The following is a 17,953-nucleotide window of genomic DNA, read 5'->3' on the forward strand; positions in this document are numbered from 1 at the left end:
TACTCTGTGTCCCCGTGCATTTGGCGCTCACACCGCAGCATGCTGGGTGTTGTAGTGCGCCGGGGGACATCAGCGCTGCGGCGCCTGTGCCATGGCCTCATTCAGCTTCGCTGAAGCAGGCTCACTTATGGGAATTGGTCGCGCCGGCCGCTGGGACTGCGGCGCGGCTGGCACTTGTAGTGCGCCGGGGACTTCAGCGCGGCCTGCGCTTTTACGGCGGCCGCGCTGATAACTAGAGTCCCCGGCTTTTGCGGCCTGCTGCCGTTCGTTCCCGCCCCCAGACCTGCCAGTCAGGAGAGGGGCGGGACGCTGGCCACTTCTAGGCATCGGTCGCGCCGGCCGCTGGGACTGCGGCGCGGCTGGCACTTGTGGTGCGCCGGGGACTTCAGCGCGGCCCGCGCTTTTACGGCGGCCGCGCTGATAACTAGAGTCCCCGGCTTTTGCGGCCTGCTTCCGTTCGTTCCCGCCCCCAGACCTGCCAGTCAGGAGAGGGGCGGGACGCTGGCCACTTCTAGGAATCGGTCGCGCCGGCCGCTGGGACTGCGGCGCGGCTGGCACTTGTGGTGCGCCGGGGACTTCAGCGCGGCCCGCGCTTTTACGGCGGCCGCGCTGTTAACTCGAGTCCCCGGCTTCTGGGCCTAGTCTCCCTTCGTTACCGCCCACAGCCCTGACAGTCAGGGTAGGGGCGTGACGCTGCATAGCACAGCAGCGCTGAGAGCTGGAGTATGTTTTGCATACTCCACCCCTCTCACTGTGTGCACTGTGAATCCGGATTCCCGCACTTTCTCAGGCACGCCCACGGCTTCCTTCTCTACAAGGACGCCGGCAGCCATTAGTGTCAGTTTCTGTACGAACAGAGACAAGTGTGGAAGACCCTGGCATTCTGATAGTCACACAATCGCTGCAACAGGCGTTAAGCAGCACCTGTGGTGCTAACCCCACTAGTGCAGAAGTGCACTTATAGATATGCTTGTACTATATACATTGCACTGCTTGGTCGCACGTTGTATATACCCTCCTGGATTATGCGGAGGAGTTATCAGCATATTCTCTGTGTAAAACAAAGGTGCAGAACCACATGTTTTTCTATACAGCTGGTACAGCATGTACGGCTATACGGCCGGCAGGTTACATAGACTCCCATTGTATGCACTAATGGCCAGGGGATGAGGACGGTGTCTGCAGTATTTACTGACAGTTTTTCTGAGACTATGGCTATGATACTAGAAGCCTAGCAGTCCGGACATGTCTCTCACAATATGGGCACTGTTGAATCATTGATCCATGGCCCCCCTCAGTGTGAACAACTAACAGCTCCGGGAATGTCACACGCATCCCAGAGTCACGGCTCTGCACGGACGTCAGTCCCAGACAGCCTAAGCGGGCTCACTATGAGCGGCCTCGGTTTCATCAGGGTCCTAGCAGAAGGACTCGCTGTGTAATGAGGCGGAAGTAGCGGCTCAGGATTCTGATCCTGAGACCGCTCTCAATCTGGATACACCTGATCGTGACGCCATAGTAAATAATCTTATAGCGTCCATCTATAGAATGTGGGTTATTTCTCACAGCTCCTCCAGTGGAGGAGTCAGCTTCACGTATTTTTCTGGACCACTCTGCCTTCAGAGAGGCAGTCCAGGAACACCACGCTTATCCAGATATGCGCTTCTCCAAACGGCTTAGGATACACGTTATCCCTGTCCCCTGACTTGGTCAGGGACTGGACCCAGTGTCTCAAGCGGCATCCTCCAATCTCCAGGCTTGTAGCTAGATCCATAGTTGCAGTGGGAGATGGAACTGCTGTTGGCTCCGGCATTCTCTCCCTTGGGGCACTCCAAGCTATTTCAGCTTGTCTTACACAGATTGACACGGTTACACGTACATCTGTGCCGCAGGTGGCATCCTTAACCTCTCAAATGTCTGCATTTGCTTCTTACGCGATTCAGATTGTCCTGGACTCTGCGAACCGTGCGGCGGTAGCCTCCGCTACTCCGTGTTTTTAAGCAGAGCCTGGTCTGCTCGTTAAGTGAATGGAAGGCAGATTCTGCTTCCAAAAAAGGTTGCCTACCAGTTGCCTTTTTCTGCTGACCGACTGTTTGGTGAATGGGGGTAAGGATTCATCCTTTCCTCAGCCCGGACACAACAAACCCCAACAGAGCAAGAGGCAGTCGGGGTTTTCGGCCTTTTCGAGGCTCGGGCAGGTCCCATTTTTCCTCGTCCAATGTGGACTCAAAAGGATCAGAGGAGCTCAGATTCTTAGCGGGCTCAGTCACGCCCAAAAAATCGACAGTCTGAAAACCCGCTTCCAAGGCGGCTTCCTCATGACTTGCGGCCTCGGTCGGTAGCAGGCTCTCCCGCCTTGGCGATATTTAGCTGCCATAGGTCAATGACCATTGAGTGTGAGACATTCTGTCTCACGGGTACAGGATAGAGCTCACTTCTCGTCCTCCAACTCGATTCTTCAGAATTTCTCACCTCCCGGCCGAGCCGCTGCTCTTCTGCAAACAGGGTGCACTCTATAGGCAGAAAGAGTGATGACCCCCGTTCCTCTTCAGGAACAAGGTCACGGTTTTTACCCCAAATTCTTTGCGGTACCTATAACAACGGGCCGTTCCATCCCGTTCTGGATCTAAAAATGCTCAGCAAGCTCGTGGACACCAGGCGGTTCCGGATGGAATCACTCCGCCTCAAGGTCCCAAGGATATTTCCTAGCATCATTAGGCATCAAGGATGCTTATCCACACGTGCCGATTGATCCAGAGCACTAGCGTGTCTACGCTTCGTTATAGGAGACGAACACCTTCTGTTCGTAGCTCTACCTTCCGGCTAGCGACAGTCCCACTGGTCTTCGCCAAGGTCAGGGCAGCAGTAGTCACAGTCCTGCACTCTCAGAGTCACTCTGTGATCCCGTATTTAGACGATCTACTTGTCAAGGCACTCTCTTAGGAAACATGCCAACACTGCCCAAACGTTGCGCTGGAGACTCTCTAAAGTTTTGGGTGGATCATCAACTTTTCAAAGTCAGATCCGACCCCGACCCTATCGATAACATATCTAGGCATAGAGTTTCTTACTCTCTCAGCGATAGTGGAGCTTCCGCTAGACAAACAGCATTCACTACGGGCTGCAAGCTCTTCTTTAAGAACCAGTCGCACACATTGAGACGCCTCATGCACTTCCTACGTAAGATGGTAGCAATGGAGGCAGTTCCTTTCGCGCAGTTTTACTGCGTCCACTACAATGGGACATTCTCCGCCAATGGGACGAGGAGTCGACGTCCCTCAACAGAGTCGTCGTTCGTTCTCAGGCGGCCAAGGAATCTCTACGGTGGTGGCTTCTTCCCACCTCTTGGTTAAAAAAGAAGGTCCTTCCTATCCCCATCCTGGGCGATAGTTACGACAGACGCGAGTCTATCAGGGTGGGGAACAGTTTCTCTCCACTACAGCGCTCAGGGTACGTGGACTCAGCAAGAGTCCACCCTTCAGATCAATGTTCTTGAACACAGAGCAGTGTATCTTGCCCTACAAACCTTCCAACAGCGGCTGGAAAGCAAGCATATCCGACTTCAGTCGGACAGCTCCACAGCGGTGGCATACATCAACCACCAAGGAAGAACGCGCAACCGGCAAGCCTTCCATGAAGTCCGGCAGGTTCTGATGTGGGTGGAAGACACGGCATCCACCATATCCACAATTCACATCCCAAGTGTAGAAACTAGGAAGCTGACTTCCTAAGTCGCTGAGGTGTGGCCGAAAGAGGATGGTCTCCTCACCCGGACGGGTTTCAGGAGATCTGGCGCCGCTGACAGAGGCCGGACGTCGATCTAATGGCGTCACGGCACAACAACAATGTGCCAGCTTCATGGCACGGTTTCACAATCATCGAGCTCTGGCGGCAAACTCCTTAGTTCAGCATTGGTCGCAGTTCCAGCTACCTTAGGTGCCACCTCTGGCATTGTTGCCCAGAGTACTGCGCTAGATCAAGACCGACTGCGGCCGCGCCATCCTCGTCGCTACAGATTGGCCGAGGATGTTGTGGTACTCGGTTCTGTGGTGCCTCACGGTAGGCTAACCGGGGGCACTACCAGACCAATCAGACTGGCTGTCTCAAGGGCCATTCTTCCATTTGAACAGGACGTGGAAGATATTCTTCTCTCGGTGCTCGGCGCAGGGTGTTTCTCCCTGGCCGGTTGCATCGTCTATGTTTCCTTCCTTCCTGCAATCTAGGTAGGAAAATGGGTTGTCGCTCAGTTCCCTTTAGGGACAAGTCTCAGCGCTATCTGTATTTTTCAGAAACGACGACTTCCTCAGGTACGCACGTTCCTACGGGGAGTTTGTCTTCTCAGCACTCCGTACAAGCGGCCGTTAGAGCCCTGAGATCTGAACAAGGTTCTAATTGCTCTCCAGATGCCGCCTTTCGAGCCTTTGAAAGATGTCTCCCTTCCCGCTTTTCACGGGAAGTGGCCTTCTAGTAACGGTCTCGTCTCTTAGGACAGTGTCCGAGCTAGCAACGCTCTCATACAAACTCCCTTCCTGGTCCTTCACCAGGACAGGGTAGTTCTGCGTCCGGTTCCGGAATTTCTCCCTAAGGTGGTATCCCACTTTCATATCAATCAGGATATCACCTCACCTTCTTTGTGTCCTCGTCCAGTCCACCAATTTCAGAAAGATTTGCATCTGTTGGTTCTGGTGAGAGCACTCAGGTTCTACTTCCCGCATGGCGCTCCTGCGCCACCCGGATGCACTTTTTGTCCTTGTCGCTGGTCGGCGTAAACAGTCGCAAGCTTCCAAATCCACCCTTGCTCGGGGGATCGAGGAACCAATTCTTGAAACCTACAGTTCTACTGGGCTTCTGGTTCTCTCAAGGCCGAAGGCCCATTCTATCAGAGCCGTGGGTGCATCCTGGACATTACGGCACCAGGCTACGGCTCAGCAGGTGTGTCAGGCACCTACCTGATTGGGTCTGCATACTTTTACCAAGCATTTTCAGGTGCATACCTACGCTTCGGCAGACGCCAGCCTAGGTAGATAAGTCCTTCAGGCGGCAATTGCCCACCTGTAGGAAAGGGCTGTTTGACGGCCCTATCACGAGGTATTCTTTTACCCACCCAGGGACTGCTTTTGGACGTCCCAATTGTCTGGGTCTCCCAATTAGGAGCGAAAAAGAAGAAGGGAATTTTGTTTACTTACCGTAAATTCCTTTTCTTCTAGCTCCAATTGGGAGACCCAGCACCCGCCCTGTTTTCTCTGGGTTTTTCTGTTTTTTCGGGTACACATGTTGTTCATGTGGTATGGTTCAGTTCTCCGATGTTTCCTCGGATTAAATTGGTCTTTAAACCAGTTATTGGCTTTCCTCCTTCTTGCTTTGGCACTAAAACTGGTGAGCCAGTGATCCCACTGGGGGTGTATAGCCAGAAGGGGAGGGGCCTTACACTTTTAAGTGTAATACTTTGTGTGGCCTCCAGAGGCAATAGCTATACACCCAATTGTCTGGGTCTCCCAATTGGAGCTAGAAGAAAAGGAATTTACGGTAAGTAAACAAAATTCCCTTCTATCTCCCATCTGGCATGATCAAACATGCCAGATGGGAGATAAATCTTTTTCCCGGTTCCCTCCGGTCCCCTCGGTATCCCCAAAGTGCCCCCCCCGACCCCCAACCCCCTCCCGAAAATCCAAGATGGCCGCGCGCACCGGCGATCACAGCAGCGCGCCGGCCGCATTTCCCCCTTTCCTATGGTTTCTGTCGCATGTGCCATCACACATGCGACAGAAACCTGCTCCCCAGGCCCTGCCGGGTCCCCCCCTATCCCCCCTGGTGTTCCCCGGTGTCATACATACCTGTCGGAGCGCTGATCCCCCGCGGCCCCCTCCTCCGGCTCCTTCACAGCAGACGCCGGTCACATGTGCAGAGCGCGGCTGTCAGCTTCCTGTGTTCAGGACGCTGGCTGCTGCTGCTGCTGCTGCACGGAGTCTGCAGCTGTGACCCGGGGAGAGTGGGTGCAGATTCTTTGCACCCACTCTCCTGAAATGGAGGGTCTGCCCTCCTAGAAAATGGGGGATACGTTCCCTGAACGTGTCCCCCATATTCTAGAAGGTCCAGAGTCGACGTGGGACGTCCAAATGGATTACAGCGGATTTTTTTTTTCTTTTCTTTTCAATAAATTGGTCAATCAGGGAATGTTTTGGGGAGTGTTTTTTCAAATAAATTTTTTTTTGTTGTCAATTTTTTTTTTATTACTGTCAATTAGTTATGTCGGGTATCTGATAGACGCCGTGACATAACTAATTGCTGGGCTTGATGCCAGGTGACATTACACACCTGGTATCAACCCCATTTATTACCCCGTTAGCCAACGCACCAGGGCGCGGGATGAGCTGGGGCGAAGCGCCAGAATTGGCGCATCTAATGGATGCGCCACTTCTGGGGCGGCTGCGGCCTGCTATTTTTAGGCTGGGAAGAGTCCAATAACCATGGCTCTTCCCATCCTGAGAATACCAGACCCCAGCTGTCAGCTTCACCTTGGCTGGTGATCTAATTTGGGGGGACCCCACGTTTGTTTTTTTTTTTTAATTATTTATAAATAATTAAAAAAAAAAAACCAGCTTGGGGAGCCCTCCAAATTGATCACCAGCCAAGGTGAAGCTGTCAGCTGTGGTTTGCAGGCTACAGCTGTCTGCTTTACCCTAGCTGGCTATCAAAAATAGGGGGGACCCCACGTCATTTATTTTAATTATTTTTTTTTCTTTTTGGGCTAAATACAAGGCTAGGCACCCTTTAGTGCCACATGAAAGGCACTAAAGGGCGCCAGCTTAGAATATGCAGGGGGGTGGGACGTTAGATATGTTTGACATCTATCCATTCATCCATTGTAGCATTTTAGGCTGTGTGCCCACAATCAGGGTTTGCAGCGTTATGGGCGCAGAGTGTTTTCCCTGCGTCCATAACGCTGCATTGTGCAGTAGAAGCACAGTGGAAGGATTTTTAGAAATCCCGTGCCCACTGTGCTTCTTTTCTTTGTCGCTCCATTGGGAGACCCAGACAATTGGGTGTATAGCTATTGCCTCTGGAGGCCACACAAAGTATTACACTTAAAAGTGTAAGGCCCCTCCCCTTCTGGCTATACACCCCCAGTGGGATCACTGGCTCACCAGTTTTGTGCTTTGTGCGAAGGAGGCAACACATCCACGCATAGCTCCACTTTTTAGTCAGCAGCAGCTGCTGACTATGTCGGATGGAAGAAAAGAGGACACATATAGTGTCCCCAGCATGCTCCCTTCTCACCCCACTGTATGTCGGAGGTGTTTGTAAGGTTGAGGTACCCATTGCGGGTACGGCGGCAGGAGCCCACATGCTGATTCCTTCCCCATCCCTTTTTACAGGGCTCTGGGTGAAGTGGGATTTACCGGTCTCCAGGCACTGAGACCGTGCTCCATCTACAGCCCCTGGAGAAGATGCTGGATGGAGCGGAGTACATCAGGGACATGGCCCTGCTTCCTCAAGGTACTCTGTGTCCCCGTGCATTTGGCGCTCACACCGCAGCATGCTGGGTGTTGTAGTGCGCCGGGGGACATCAGCGCTGCGGCGCCTGTGCCATGGCCTCATTCAGCTTTGCTGAAGCAGGCTCACTTATGGGAATTGGTCGCGCCGGCCGCTGGGACTGCGGCGCGGCTGGCACTTGTAGTGCGCCGGGGACTTCAGCGCGGCCTGCGCTTTTACGGCGGCCGCGCTGATAACTAGAGTCCCCGGCTTTTGCGGCCTGCTTCCGTTCGTTCCCGCCCCCAGACCTGCCAGTCAGGAGAGGGGCGGGACGCTGGCCACTTCCAGGAATCGGTCGCGCCGGCCGCTGGCAGCGGCGCGGCTGGCACTTGTGGTGCGCCGGGGACTTCAGCGCGGCCCGCGCTTTTACGGCGGCCGCGCTGATAACTAGAGTCCCCGGCTTTTGCGGCCTGCTTCCGTTCGTTCCCGCCCCCAGACCTGCCAGTCAGGAGAGGGGCGGGACGCTGGCCACTTCCAGGCATCGGTCGCGCCGGCCGCTGGGACTGCGGCGCGGCTGGCACTTGTGGTGCGCCGGGGACTTCAGCGCGGCCCGCGCTTTTACGGCGGCCGCGCTGTTAACTCGAGTCCCCGGCTTCTGGGCCTAGTCTCCCTTCGTTACCGCCCACAGCCCTGACAGTCAGGGTAGGGGCGTGACGCTGCATAGAGCAGAGCTGAGAGCTGGAGTATGTTTTGCATACTCCACCCCTCTCACTGTGTGCACTGTGAATCCGGATTCCCGCACTTTCTCAGGCACGCCCACGGCTTCCTTCTCTACAAGGACACCGGCAGCCATTAGTGTCAGTTTCTGTACAGATACAGAGACAAGTGTGGAAGACCCTGGCATTCTGATAGTCACACAATCGCTGTAACAGGCGTTAAGCAGCACCTGTGGTGCTAACCCCACTAGTGCAGAAGTGCACTTATAGATATGCTTGTACTATATACATTGCACTGTTTGGTCGCACGTTGTATATACCCTCCTGGATTATGCGGAGGAGTTATCAGCATATTCTCTGTGTAAAACAAAGGTGCAGAACCACATGTTTTTCTATACAGCTGGTACAGCATGTACGGCTATACGGCCGGCAGGTACATAGACTCCCATTGTATGCACTAATGGCCAGGGGATGAGGACGGTGTCTGCAGTATTTACTGGCAGTTTTTCTGAGACTATGGCTATGATACTAGAAGCCTAGCAGTCCGGACATGTCTCTCACAATATGGGCACTGTTGAATCATTGATCCATGGCCCCCCTCAGTGTGAATAACTAACAGCTCCGGGAATGTCACACGCATCCCAGAGTCACGGCTCTGCACGGACGTCAGTCCCAGACAGCCTAAGTGGGCTCGCTATGAGCGGCCTCGGTTTCATCAGGGTCCTTACAGAAGGACTCGCTGTGTAATGAGGCGGAAGTAGCGGCTCAGGATTCTGATCCTGAGACCGCTCTCAATCTGGATACACCTGATTGTGACGCCATAGTAAATAATCTTATAGCGTCCATCTATAGAATGTGGGTTATTTCTCACAGCTCCTCCAGTGGAGGAGTCAGCTTCACGTATTTTTCTGGACCACTCTGCCTTCAGAGAGGCAGTCCAGGAACACCACGCTTATCCAGATATGCGCTTCTCCAAACGGCTTAGGATACACGTTATCCCTGTTCCCTGACTTGGTCAAGGACTGGACCCAATGTCCCGAGCGGCATCCTCCAATCTCCAGGCTTGTAGCTAGATCCATAGTTGCAGTGGGAGATGGAACTGCAAACTCAAAGATGCCACTGACAGACAGATGGTTCTCTGGTCGAAAGCCATCTATGAGGCTGTCGGCGCACCGTTGGCTCCGGCATTCTCTCCCTTGGGGCACTCCAAGCTATTTCAGCTTGTCTTACACAGATTGACACGGTTACACGTACATCTGTGCCGCAGGTGGCATCCTTAACCTCTCAAATGTCTGCATTTGTTTCTTACGCGATTCAGGTTGTCCTGGACTCTGCGAACCGTGCGGCGGTAGCCTCCGCTACTCCGTGTTTTTAAGCAGAGCCTGGTCTGCTCGTTAAGTGAATGGAAGGCAGATTCTGCTTCCAAAAAAGGTTGCCTAACCAGTTGCCTTTTTCTGCTGACCGACTGTTTGGTGAGCGTTGGATGTAACCATCAAACAGTCCAGGGGTAAGGATTCATCCTTTCCTCAGCCCGGACACAACAAACCCCAACAGAGCAAGAGGCAGTCGGGGTTTTCGGCCTTTTCGAGGCTCGGGCAGGTCCCATTTTTCCTCGTCCAACGTGGACTCAAAAGGATCAGAGGAGCTAAGATTCTTAGCGGGCTCAGTCTCGCCCAAAAAAGCGACAGTCTGAAAACCCGCTTCCAAGGCGGCTTCCTCATGACTTGCGGCCTCGGTCGGTAGCAGGCTCTCCCGCCTTGGCGATATTTAGCTGCCATAGGTCAATGACCATTGAGTGTGAGACATTCTGTCTCACGGGTACAGGATAGAGCTCACTTCTCGTCCTCCAACTCGATTCTTCAGAATTTCTCCACCTCCCGGCCGGGCCGCTGCTCTTCTGCAAACAGGGTGCACTCTATAGGCAGAAAGAGTGATGACCCCCGTTCCTCTTCAGGAACAAGGTCACGGTTTTTACCCCAAATTCTTTGCGGTACCTATAACAACGGGCCGTTCCGTCCCGTTCTGGATCTAAAAATGCTCAGCAAGCTCGTGGACACCAGGCGGTTCCGGATGGAATCCCTCCGCCATGTCATCGCCTCAAGGTCCCAAGGATATTTCCTAGCATCATTAGGCATCAAGGATGCTTATCCACACGTGCCGATTGATCCAGAGCACTAGCGTTTCTACGCTTCGTTATAGGAGACGAACACCCTCTGTTCGTAGCTCTACCTTCCGGCTAGCGACAGTCCAACTGGTCTTCGCCAAGGTCAGGGCAGCAGTAGTCACAGTCCTGCACTCTCAGGGTCACTCTGTGGTCCCGTATTTAGACGATCTACTTGTCAAGGCACTCTCTTAGGAAACATGCCAACACTGCCCGAACGTTGCGCTGGAGACTCTCTAGAGTTTTGGGTGGATCATCAACTTTTTAAAGTCAGATCCGACCCCGACCCTATCGATAACATATCTAGGCATAGAGTTTCTTACTCTCTCAGCGATAGTGAAGCTGCCGCTAGACAAACAGCATTCACTACGGGCTGCAAGCTCTTCTTTAAGAACCAGTCGCACACATTGAGACGCCTCATGCACTTCCTACGTAAGATGGTAGCAATGGAGGCAGTTCCTTTCGCGCAGTTTTACTGCGTCCACTACAATGGGACATTCTCCGCCAATGGGACGAGGAGTCGACGTCCCTCAACAGAGTCGTCGTTCTTTCTCAGGCGGCCAAGGAATCTCTACGGTGGTGGCTTCTTCTCACCTCTTGGTCAAAAAGAAGGTCCTTCCTATCCCCGTCCTGGGCGATAGTTACGACAGACGCGAGTCTATCAGGGTGGGGAGCAGTTTTTCTCCACTACAGCGCTCAGGGTACGTGGACTCAGCAAGAGTCCACTCTTCAGATCAATGTTCTTGAACACAGAGCAGTGTATCTTGCCCTACAATCCTTCCAACAGCGGCTGGAAAGCAAGCATATCCGACTTCAGTCGGACAGCTCCACAGCGGTGGCATACATCAACCACCAAGGAAGAACGCGCAACCGGCAAGCCTTCCAGGAAGTCCGGCAGGTTCTGATGTGGGTGGAAGACACGGCATCCACCATATCCACAATTCACATCCCAAGTGTGGAAACTAGGAAGCTGACTTCCTAAGTCGCTGAGGTGTGGCCGAAAGAGTATGGTCTCCTCACCCGGACGGGTTTCAGGAGATCTGGCGCCGCTGACAGAGGCCGGACGTCGATCTAATGGCGTCACGGCACAACAACAATGTGCCAGCTTCATGGCACGGTTTCACAATCATCGAGCTCTGGCGGCAAACGCCTTAGTTCAGCATTGGTCGCAGTTCCAGCTACCTTAGGTGCCACCTCTGGCATTGTTGCCCAGAGTACTGCGCTAGATCAAGATCGACTGCGGCCGCGCCATCCTCGTCGCTACAAATTGGCCGAGGATGTTGTGGTACTCGGTTCTGTGGTGCCTCACGGTAGGCTAACCGGGGGCACTTCCAGACCAATCAGACTGGCTGTCTCAAGGGCCATTCTTCCATTTGAATTCTACGGCCCTCAACCGGATGGTGTGGCATTGAGTCCTGGAACCTAGTGTCGTCAGGATTACCTCAGGACGTGGTTGCCACCATGAGACAGGCTAGCATACCAACGTCCGCCAAGATTGACCACAGGACGTGGAAGATGTTCTTATCTCGGTGCTCGGCGCAGGGTGTTTCTCCCTGGCCGGTTGCATCGTCTATGTTTCCTTCCTTCCTGCAATCTAGGTAGGAAAATGGGTTGTCGCTCAGTTCCCTTTGGGGACAAGTCTCAGCGCTATCTGTATTTTTTCAGAAACGACGACTTCCTCAGGTACGCACGTTCCTACGGGGAGTTTGTCTTCTCAGCACTCCGTACAAGCGGCCGTTAGAGCCCTGAGATCTGAACAAGGTTCTAATTGCTCTCCAGATGCCGCCTTTCGAGCCTTTGAAGGATGTCTCCCTTCCCGTTTTTCACGGGAAGTGGCCTTCTAGTAACGGTCTCGTCTCTTAGGAGAGTTTCCGAGCTAGCAACGCTCTCATACAAACTCCCTTCCTGGTCCTTCACCAGGACAGGGTAGTTCTGCGTCCGGTTCCGGAATTTCTCCCTAAGGTGGTATCCCATTTTCATATCAATCAGGATATCACCTCACCTTCTTTGTGTCCTCGTCCAGTCCATCAATTTCAGAAAGATTTGCATCTGTTGGTTCTGGTGAGAGCACTCAGGTTCTACTTCCCGCATGGCGCTCCTGCGCCACCCGGATGCACTCTTTGTCCTTGTCGCTGGTCGGCGTAAACAGTCGCAAGCTTCCAGATCCACCCTTGCTCGGGGGCTCGAGGAACCAATTCTTGAAACCTACAGTTCTACTGGGCTTCTGGTTCTCTCAAGGCCGAAGGCCCATTCTACCAGAGCCGTGGGTGCATCCTGGGCATTACGGCACCAGGCTACGGCTCAGCAGGTGTGTCAGGCACCCACCTGGTCGAGTCTACTTACTTTTACCAAGCATTATCAGATGCATACCTACGCTTCGGCAGACGCCAGCCTAGGTAGATAAGTCATTCAGGCGGCGGTTGGCCACCTGTAGGAGAGGGCCGTTTGACGGCCCTATCATGAGGTATTCTTTTACCCACCCAGGGATTGCTTTTGGACATCCCAATTGTCTGGGTCTCCCAATGGAGCGACAAAGAAGAAGGGAATTTTGTTTACTTACCGTAAATTCCTTTTCTTCTAGCTCCAATTGGGAGACCCAGCACCCGCCCTGTTTTCTCGGGGTTTTTCTGTTTTTTTCGGGTACACATGTTGTTCATGTGGTATGGTTCAGTTCTCCGATGTTTCCTCGGATTGAATTGGTCTTTAAACCAGTTATTGGCTTTCCTCCTTCTTGCTTTGGCACTAAAACTGGTGAGCCAGTGATCCCACTGGGGGTGTATAGCCAGAAGGGGAGGGGCCTTACACTTTTAAGTGTAATACTTTGTGTGGCCTCCAGAGGCAATAGCTATACACCCAATTGTCTGGGTCTCCCAATTGGAGCTAGAAGAAAAGGAATTTACGGTAAGTAAACAAAATTCCCTTCTTCTCCGCAGCATAAACCGACCTGTGGTGCGGCTTCCCGAGCCTCAGCATGTCAATTTATGCTGCGGAGATGAGTGTGCTCTGCAGGTAGCATAGAGCTCCACAGCAGCCTGAACCCAAATCGTGGGCATGGGCAGCTGCGTTCTCCCGTGGACAACACTCACATCTCTGCAGGAAGGCTGACACTGTGTACTGGACGCCGTGTCGCTGGATCATGGCCACATAGCCTAAAAGAGAGACATTTGTTGCTACAGCAACATTTTTGTGAAGTACCTGTGGATTCAAAATGCTTACTATACTTCTGAATAAAATCCTTGAGGGGTCCAGTTTCCAAAATGGAGTCACTTGTGGGGGGTTTCTAATGTATAGGTACCCAAGAGGCCCTGCTAATGTGACATGGTGCGCGCAATTTATTTCAACTTTTCCAAAATTCAAATGGTGCTCCTTCCATTCCAAGCCCTCCCATATATCCAAACAGAGGTTTTTGGCCACATATGGGGTATCCCTGCGCTCACAAGAAATTGGATAACAACCTGTGGGGTCCACGTTTTGTTGTTGCCTCTTGAAAAAGTGAGAAATGTGATGCTAAAGAAACATTTTTGTGAAAAAAATGAAAATTTTCAATATGGCAACCTAAGCTTATCAAATTCTGTGAAGTATTCGTGGATTCAAAATGCTCAATATACACCTAGATAAAAGCCTTGAGGTTTCTTGATTCCAGAATGGGGTCACTTGTGGGGGGCCTCCACTGTTTAGGCACTTTAGGGGCTTTCCAAATGCGACATAGCGTCCACTAATTATTCCAGCCAAATGTTCAGTCAAATTGCACTCCTTCCCTTCCAAGACCTGCCGTGTCCCCAAACAGTTGATTTCCACCACATATAAGATATCACCAAACTCAGGAGAAATTGCACAATATATTTCTTGGTGATTTTTTTCCTGTTACCCTTGTGAAAAAAAAGCTACCTGGTTGAAGTAACAATTTTGTGGTAAAATTTTATTTTTTTATTTTCATGGCTCAACGTTATAAACTTCTGTGAAGCACCTGGGGGTTCAGGGTACTCACCAAACATCTAGATAAATTCCTTGAGGGGCCTAGTTTCCAATATGGGGTCACTTGTGGGGGTTTTTTGCTGTTTACGTACCTTAGGGGTCCTCCAAATGCGACATGGTGCCCGCAATCTTTTTCAGCCAAATTTCCTTTCCAAAATTCAAATATTGCTCCTTTCGTTCCAAGCCCTCCCATTTGTCCAAACAAAGGTTTCAGACCACATGTGAGGTATCACCGTGCTCATAAAAAAGTGGGTAACAAACATTTGGGTCAAATTTTTGGAATTACCTCTTGAAAAAGTGAGAGAATTGATGCTAAAGCAACATTTTTGAGAAAAAAATTACAATTTTCAATATGACAAAGTAACGTTATCAAAATCTGTGAAGTACCTGTGGGTCCAAAATGCTCAGTATACCCCTCGATAGAAGCCTTAAGGGGTCTAGTTTCCAAAATGGGGTCACTTGAGGGGGGTTCCTGCTGTTTAGGTACCTTAGGGGATCTGTAAAAGCAACATGGTGCCCGCAATCTGTTTCAGCCAACTTTGCTTTCCAAAATTCAAATATTGCTCCTTTCATTCCAAGCCCTCCCATTTACCCAAACAAAGGTTTCTGACCACATGTGGGGTATCGGCGCGCTCATAAGAAAGTGGGTAACAAAGTGTGAGGTCCAATTTTTGGTGTTACCTCTTGAAAAAGTAAGAAAATTAGTGCTAAAGTAACATTTTTAGGTAAAATGTTAATTTTTATTTTTTTTCATTCCATATTACTTTAGTTCCTGTGAAGCACCTGAAGGGTTAATAAACTTCTTGAATGTGGTTTTGAGTACCTTGAGGGGTGCAGGTTTTAGAATGGTGTCACTTTTGGGTATTTTCTGTCACCCAGGCCTCTCAAAGTCACATCAAATGTGATGTGGTCCCTAAAAAAATGGTTTTGTAAATTTTGTTGAAAAAATGGGAAATTGCTGATGAACTTTGAACCCTTCTAACTTCCTAACCCCAAAAAATTTTGTTTCAAAAATTGCGCTGATCTAAAGTAGACAAGTGGGAAATGTTATTTATTAACTATTTTGTGTGACATAACTCTCCGGTTTATGGGCATAAAAATTAAAAGTTTGAAACTTGCAAAATTTTTAATTTTTTTGTCAAATTTCAGATTTTTTCACAAATAAAATAAAAAAATATCATCCTAAATTTACCTCTAACATGAAGCCCAATATGTCACGAAAAAACAATGTCAGAATCACCGGGATCCATTGAAGCGTTCCAGAGTTATAACCTTATAAAGTGACACTGGTCAAAATTGCAAAAAATGGCCTGGGCATTAAGTACAAATCTGGCTTCGTCATGAAGGGGTTAAACTCTTCAAGCACAAATAAACAGAAAAGTCGGTCACTGCAGCTACAAGCGCTGTAATATGGAGCAGTACTCACAGACCATAATTGTAACCTTCAGTGGACCTCCAGCAGCTCCAGGTGGTGCTCAGGTAGTATTGCAGATGATTATCAGATGAATCCAAAAAAAGAGGAGAAAGAGGCCCTTCACGGTGGAATTCTGCCGTTTCGCACTGTGGCAAAGCATAACAGCACTACACGGCCGTTGTCCGGCGTTCCCGCACACCCCTCTCTCCCCCCACATATTGTAACCTGTTTGTTCAGAGTTATTAAAGCTGCAGAATTCCACCGTGAAGTGCCGTTTTCTCCTCTTTCCATTTAAACTCTTCATAGAGGATCTGTCACTAGATACAGTCATGGCTGAAAGTGTTGGCACCCTTGAAATTGTTCTAGAAAATGAAGGATTTCTCCCAGAAAATTAATTAATGCAATTACACGTTTTCTTATAAACATGTTTATATCCTTTGTGTGTATTGGAACAACACAAAATAACAGAGAAAAAAAGGCAATTTGGACATAACTTTACAAAAAAAAACAAAAGTGGGCAGGACAAAATTATTTGCACCCTCGAAATAATATTTGTTTGCATATCCTTTGTAATAAATAACAGGAATCAATCGCTTCCTATAATCTCTACAGCTTCTTAGGCTGCTTTCACACCTCCGGTTTCTGCAATGCGGCACACTCCGGCACTTTGCAGGAAAATCGCAACCGTTTTTTTTTGCTGACGGTTGCGTTTTTTCTGCATAGACTCTAATTAGTGCCGCATTGTGCCGCATGGCCTTGCGTTCCATCCGGTTTTTGCCGCATGCGGCAGATTTAGCCGATGCGGCGGCCGGATGGAACGTTGCCTAGCACGTTTTTTCGTGCGGCAAAAAAAAACCGCATCGTGCCGCATTCGTCCGATGCGGCGCATTTTTCAATGCATGCCTATGGCGGCCGGATGCGTCGCGATGCGGCAAAAACCGCGTCCGGCCGCCGCATGCGGTTTTTGCCACTGCGCATGCTCAGTAGCATGCCGCAAGTGGCAAAAACCGGACGGGCCGCAAGGGAAAAACTTATGCAAAGGATGCGGTGTTTTCACCGCATCCGTTGCATAGCTTGCACAGCCGGATTGAGCCGCAGAGCTCAAGCCGGATTGAGCCGCAGAGCTCAAGCCGCATGTGTGAAAGCAGCCTTACACTTCTCAACTGGAATTTGGACCACTCTTCTTTTCAAACTGCTCCAGGTTTCTTGCACCTTCTCCAATACCAATTTTAAGATCTCTCCACTGTACAGCACATGATCGCAGATGATTCTTTCTTTGGGGTAAAACATTTTTTAAAAACAGGCAGGGAAATGTTTTACCTCACAAAAAGAATCAGCTATAATCCCGTGGTGTAATGGTTGTATACTCTCTTTTACTTCCTCCCCCGCCCAGGAGATGAGGTATGATCAGACCATGTCCCTGTACGGTCAGACACAACTATTACACAGTACATAGCAGGGATACATATATAAGATTATCTCAGCACAGGAACTTTTTATATAATATACAATTGTGGAAACTATTTTTATTCCAAGATCTATTGATTAAAATAAGCTTTAAAATTAACTTGGTTTCTTGGGAAAACCCCTTCAAGCTTATGACAAACTTTAATGTTTCGCCAAATTGTTCACAGGCACGTGGAGCTTCCATTCTACTGGCAGATAGTGAAGCCGCATGTGGAAGCTTTACAAACCGAGGAACCAGCAGATATGACCAATAATGAGTACAAGATAGATGAATGTACCGCATTCACTATTACTCCATTACAAGGCATCCTGCAGCCTCACAAGGACAATATCTTCACCATCACTTATACTCCAACAGAGGTATGAGGAAAAAAAGACAGCAAGGAAAGTAATGCCAGGGGTACTTTTTATTTTTTTTCCAATGATGTGAACAGAAAATGTGTGGTCAAAACCAGTTTCACCCAAAGCTAACACAAGTGCTCATCTGCACCCGAATTATGGCTGCCAGTGCCAGCTCAGCTGCATTTGTAATGACCCAAACTGACAGCATTAGGATGATATTAGCTTGGTACATTGCTTATGAGAAGCTGCACCAAAGTTTAGGACTTTTATTTTCATTTTTTAAGAACAGTCCATGTCAAAATGCATCTCCCAAAAATGTATGAATTTTTTACAACAGTGTTTTTATTGGTATTTTCCATGTAAAGTGCAGACTTGTTCTGATTAGCATTTCAGTATAATGTACGA

General features: G+C 50.2%; 1 protein-coding gene across 1 annotated transcript in view; it reads left to right on the forward strand.

Annotated features, from left to right (window-relative positions):
- The window catches only part of DLEC1 (DLEC1 cilia and flagella associated protein), a 195,339-nt gene that overhangs the window by 84,788 nt on the left and 92,598 nt on the right, over positions 1-17,953 (forward strand). The window contains exon 15 of the mRNA XM_075315397.1: positions 17,374-17,566. Coding sequence (XP_075171512.1) covers positions 17,374-17,566 — 193 coding nt within the window. The remainder of the gene's footprint in view (positions 1-17,373; positions 17,567-17,953) is intronic.

The sequence above is a fragment of the Anomaloglossus baeobatrachus genome, chromosome 6 (genome assembly GCF_048569485.1).
Source record: "Anomaloglossus baeobatrachus isolate aAnoBae1 chromosome 6, aAnoBae1.hap1, whole genome shotgun sequence".
Lineage (NCBI taxonomy): Eukaryota > Metazoa > Chordata > Amphibia > Anura > Aromobatidae > Anomaloglossus > Anomaloglossus baeobatrachus.